Below are 6,000 nucleotides of genomic sequence, written 5' to 3'. Positions count from 1 at the left end.
ATGTCATCTTGCAGTAAATTTGGTGCAATATTTTCAAATGTACAATCCATAATGCCACACTGGCAGACAATCATCTCCAAATGTCACAGCTGGATCTCATCTGGAAACTTCCTTTCAGGGACCAATGTTTTATCTATTGATCAAGATAATAGAGGCACAACAACGATCTATGATTTTAACAGTTCAATAATCAATGAAAGATAGCACCACAATGCTTTCAAAATGCTTGGAACAGACATCCAATGTCTTTTAATATGAAAATATTAATGCCTAATACCATTATGTCACACCACAAAGTCCTCTTCATTTAATAGTCAGCATTTGGACCTTCTCTGCAGTACACCATTTTCAGAACCTCTCATTGCTCATTCATTCTTACAGGGTTTTTTGGTTAGCATTGAAACATTGGAACTACCTTCAATTTTGAATGACACTGATGAGAAACTGCAATTCTGCACCATGTAGAACTAATTACAGAAGATCATCCCAGTGTGTCTCCAAGTGCATAATCAATCTTAACACTTCTCAAAAAAAACAGCTTTATTAACTGGTTTCAGGACCTTAACAGGTTTTTGTCGTGATCTGAATAAAAATTCCATATTGTATGCACAACTAACCCCTCTGGTCTTTGTTTATTTGTGACTTCATCAGCAGAAATAGGAAATCAATGACCATATAATCTGCCCGATCATCTGTTCTACACTTCTGGTCTTAAACTTTCCAGTTAACGATAACCTTTCCATGGTTAAAGCCATTTGGCCTGATCATCTGCAATAGAAATGCAGGCAATTTGAGATATTAAGGAAACAAAAAGTAACATTATTTTAATTATTATTCCATTTATCAGAAAGAGCAAGTGACCAGCAGTGCAAGATTCCAGGGTGCAAAGTTTTGATCAGAATAAAACATTGGATTCCACTTTAGTGCCTGCTATTACCACAATCTTTAACTGCCACTTGCTTCTCCAAACCATTACCATTAATAAGTAAATAAGATTCCATTAAATATGCTTTTAAACCAGTGGTTTTCAAACTTTTTCTTTCCACTCACATACCACTTTAAGTCATCCCTATGCCATAGGTGCTCTGTGATTAGTAAGGGATTACTTAAGGTGATACCTGAGTGGGGCCAAAGGTTGTGAACCATTGCTCTAGACCCAATTGTTACTGAAATATTTTGCCTGAGAAAATTTGTCATTGGCCATTTCCTTTGGAGTTATGAAACCGTGCACATAACGAGTCAATTAGGTACGATTAAAACAGCGGTTTTCAAACCTTTTTCTTTCCACTCACATCCCACCTTAAGCAATCCCTTACTAATCACAGAGCACTTACGGCATAGGGATGACTTAAGGTGGTATATGAGTGGAAAGAAAAAGTTTGTAAACCACTGTTTTAAACCATTTAAATAAACAGAACAAGTCAAACCATAGTCTCAGAAATAAAAATACAGCAGAGGTAGTGGCACAATGGTTAAGTAGCTGGATCCCTAGTCAATTGATCCACCCCATTGTGGCAGCTATGGGAATTAAATTTATGCTACTAAATCTCAAATAAAAAGCTGGTATCATAAATTATCCCCTCTGAAACTGCTAGATTGATTTTAAAAGCCAAACAACCTAACTCAATTGTTATCTCCAGGAAAGAAAAGTAGGGCCAATGAGCTCCCTCAAAGGGTTCTACTGCCCATTCCAGCTGCTGGTGGTTTATTTAAAAGGTCTGGGTCCAAGATAGTGGTGCCTATTTACAGCAGCAGCCACAAGACTCCAGGAGAGCAGCGGACTGGTGCAGGGCACCTGTAAAGGGAAGAACACCCCCACCCCAATTGAGAAGAAGCAGAGACCACCTCAAGAACAATGACCATGGTGGCGGACCAGCAAGGGGACGTGGCTGAAGGACACACGAAGATGGCAAGCTGTTGGCGAGAAACCCACACAGGCCGCGGGTGACAAGGTCGAAGGATTCACACCAGTCTGCATGCTGCTGGAGACTGGCTTATGAGAATCAGCATTCAAGAGGGTGCTGAGGGCCCTGGGCGCTGTAGGCTTCCTCATCGTGTCAGAGGTTTGGATCTGGGCTCAGGTTGCCAATGGTTTTAACTGAACTGGAGAGGCTGTGGGAGGACTGCAGGCAAATTCTCAGCACTCCGTGACTGAGGGAAATCTCTTTCTCTTTCCAACTGTAAGGAGGGCTTGTCAATGCTAATGGCGAATCTTTGCCTTAAAGGCAATTTCATGCAATATGACATTTTTGTTTAATGACTTAACAATAGTATCTGATCTAAACTTCTTCCCACCCACCTTAAATGTGTTCTCTTGAAATCACAATAAAGGACAAACAATAAATGCTGGACTTGCCATTGACATTCTCATAGTATTAATGTATAATTAGGGTTACAGGGTCTTAATGTCACATGGTGTCAAATGATGCAATGCCTTTGCATGATGAACAAACTTCCAATCAAGAGAGTGGTTTTAGGTAGTTATTGTTTGAGAAAACCACTGACTTACGGAGAACAAAACCTAATAAGCAACATTGGGAGATGGTGAATTAACCTTTAGAGCATAAGTACAACATTTCTATGGCCTGCTTGTTTACCGGTAATGAGGCTGTCAATTTATTTCTACAGAATGAATGTTTCAAATAGCAATTGGAAGAAGATGAAACCAGACTGACAGCATCTTGCTCAGTTCCTCTTTGAAACAGCATACTTCTCTAATCTTAACAAATTCAACAGTTTGCTCTTAAAAATCAAGTATATTTTAACTCGTTTCAAATAATCTCCACAAAAGACAAAAGAGCACAAGGAAAAAAAAGTGCTGTTGAGTTGCAGAATGGATTAGAGGTGTTCGCATTGATTTCCTGGATTTTGTTTTTTCCATCAAGATTATATATAGATCATGGCAACTGTGTCCGCAGAACTATCCAGCCCCATCGAATGTAACTTTATCAGCTCATTGTGCTTTTAATAACTTGCTGCTGTAACCTACTGCCATCCTGATCGCAGGCTGATACCGTGCTGCACTTCATTATTTTCAATTCTTCATCTTGCTTCTGGATCTTAACTTGACTACTAGTTAAAAAGGGATTGTAAAATGCTGGTAAAATTGTCAAAAGAATAAAACCACTCTTTTTATTTACAAAATTACTGTTTCTGAATTTATTCCTTTGACTGCCATATTCTCATTCCTTAGATCTTCCAAATGAGGAGTTTACCAATTGAATAATATTACTTCCAGGACTAGGCTTCTCCCATTGCTTATATATGTTATTACATATAAACTGTAGAAATTACAACCACCACTTTTCACACTATTTTCCATCACTTCCTCAACCAGTCATTGGAGAGATACCTGCAGAATTAATGTTTCAAAAAGAAACTTTTCAAATGTGATGTAAAAACTATAAATACATGGAAAATTTTACTAGATAAAATGAAACATTACTTTACTTCAAAAATAATAAGTTGTTTTGGCATCTTCATTTTTCTTATATGACATTTTGATTCCTCATATTATGTACAGAAGAAAACATGACCTGGACAAACATTTTGCTTAAACACATCCTGTAGAATTGAAAATATTAGACAACACATTCATGATTTGGCAAACATTGCAATTATATTTACGTTTTCTTGAGTGATGAATCTGTCAAGACAGCATGGAGTGATTATTAGGCAGCTTTCTTCAGAAGAAATTATCTAAAACAATTTCGATTAAGTTATTATTGCAATTGGTCAGATCCCATTAGAGTTGGCTATGAGTTACTTGATTTCATTCGAGTGTTTTGTTCATCTTCTGTCATGTTGCCTGATGTTTTATACAATCACTGTTAATTTGCTGCTTCCAAGTGCATCAGAATTGGTCCAAAAGTTAAACGCGGTTGAGTAACTTACAACCCAGCAAGACGCTGCAGATATTAATAAAATATTTTAGCCATCCAAATGATGTTAGAGAAAACCAAAATCTGTGGAGACAACAAAATCCAGCAAACAGCAACACACTTGGCAGTATCTGTCAAGTCTGCATAATCAAAACACCAGGAACATCATCTCAGGAATAAAAGTGCTTTTCCAAAATGCTCCATCTGGAATGCAAATACTGTACAGGTAAAAGGAATTATGTTGACATCAAACATTTGTCTCTATTTTTTTCTGATAAACAAAGTTTGTTTCTTCCATCTGTTCATAGTCTCCACTCATTTCACTGGTATCCATGCTACAGTCTGATTCATTGTCTGATTGGTCCATTCTTTCAATCTTTGATTCTTCATGTGACACAACGATCCCATTTGGAGTTAGGTGGGTGTGTCTCTTACATTCTAGCCTTCCCACATCGCCCAATGAACGCCGAACGGCTTCTTTAGCCTGTCTGATGCAGTTCAGCCATTGCTGCTTGTTGAAGGCGTCATTGGCCTGAAGTGAGTGGGACTGCCCTTCAGAAGGATCTACAAAGCTGACTCTGAAGAAGTTTTTTGCTAAAATGGAAAGAAAGGATCAGTTTAACAAAAGTAAAGCAACAGTCTATAACTCACTTGTCCCTACAGCTACGTAATATGGATAAACCAATTAGTTTTTTTGGGTTAAAGAGAATGTTTTCTGCCATTGTTTTCTTTTTAAATATACCTGTTTTTACTATCTCAATGTTTTGCATTTTTAATGGATTTTAATCTAATGATTATGTGGCATTAAAATTTGAAAAGCAGGTTAAATGCTTCACTCCAAGCACGTTTGCTTGATAGTTTGATGTGGTGAAACCTCAAGAAATAAATTTACTTTGACGTTTCTCCTGCTTACACTGATCATGCCCAATTCAAATTAATGCCCCTTGGTGAAACTTCAACAGAACGTGTTTAAACTTTGTACAAGTTTTCAGGCCAAATGGAAATTGTACCTCAGGAGAATACTTGCTCATACATTCATACTTCTGGATCAAATGACTGGATATTCACTTCATAAATAATTAAATGTTAACCTGATAAAGGTTTGCCATTTACTTATGACATGGCAACATAATTTTTAATAAGTGGGTGTCATGCATTTTGACATGTTAATGTCAAACATATTCAGGCCTCGTAGCTAGTTAAATCGAGGAAAAGACAACGGTCTTATTCTCTTTGCTCCATTTCATTGCCTTTTTAAAATTGCTTCCTCTCCTGAAGGCATTGACTTGTTGCTGGAGTCAAATGTCATGGCACAGACATCCTTCTTGCCCAAAGAAGATTTATTTTTATGTCAACTTTGACCACAATCCAAACACACAATGACATTTGATTCAAAAGTAAATATCTAAATTTACTCGACACAGGATTTAGTGGGAAAGATCACTACCTAATATGAACCATGTAAATGACTGCAATGTCTCTCCAACATAAAACCACGTGCATTAAACATCAGGCTTATGGAGGGGGAATAGTGGGGAGAAGAGGGAAAGTTAACAAAATAGCTTCATACTTCTCTCATTATTGCTGAAGGCTCCTCTAATAGATCCACCTAATCGCACTTCCCCATCCTGCAGGTCATCCAACACCAGGTCTCCAACAGGGATGGGTTGCCTGTAGAGCTGGTAACACAGCTGTTCACTGCAAGTCACCACTCTGGTAATTACAAGCACTTCTTGAAAAAGGAATACGTGAAGCTTCTGTAAAATGAACGGAAATGTCTAGATTAGCTATTATGAGGCAAGTGTGCCTTAGCTTCACAATCAATACTTAGTGGATTGTATTCTGCCAAATTCTTTAGTCAAATTTACTTTAACGTTACCAGATGCAAAGCCTTTTAACCAAATCAAGCAACAATCTGCAAACTCTTCTGATTAATACAGCAATTCAGTAAATAGCCCAATCATTTTAAGGATCTGACATTCAGAAGAGAGAAGTGCACAAAGAACAATTTGCAGGTTGTATGCTCAATATCCAATCCTCCCCCAATAAAAGAAGGATGAGCAGGTTTACTTACATAATAGCACTGAGATTTAAAAAAAAAATAATCAAAAGCAATCAA

General features: G+C 37.5%; 1 protein-coding gene across 7 annotated transcripts in view; it reads right to left on the bottom strand.

The window, feature by feature from the left end:
- Positions 1 to 522: 522 nt before the first annotated feature.
- arhgef3 (Rho guanine nucleotide exchange factor (GEF) 3) overlaps positions 523 to 6,000 on the bottom strand; it is a 298,141-nt gene continuing 292,663 nt past the window's right edge. For all 7 annotated transcript variants that reach the window (XM_069939639.1, XM_069939640.1, XM_069939638.1 and 4 more), the window contains 2 exons: positions 5,452 to 5,638; positions 523 to 4,475 (listed from right to left, as the gene is read on the bottom strand). In XM_069939639.1, coding sequence (XP_069795740.1) covers positions 4,129 to 4,475; positions 5,452 to 5,638 — 534 coding nt within the window. In that variant the 3' untranslated portion in view covers positions 523 to 4,128. The remainder of the gene's footprint in view (positions 4,476 to 5,451; positions 5,639 to 6,000) is intronic.

This window comes from Narcine bancroftii, chromosome 5, assembly GCF_036971445.1.
Source record: "Narcine bancroftii isolate sNarBan1 chromosome 5, sNarBan1.hap1, whole genome shotgun sequence".
In the NCBI taxonomy this organism is placed as follows: Eukaryota; Metazoa; Chordata; class Chondrichthyes; order Torpediniformes; family Narcinidae; genus Narcine; species Narcine bancroftii.
The sequence above is the reverse complement of the archived record's forward strand: the minus strand, read 5'-3'. Positions and strand labels throughout refer to the sequence as shown.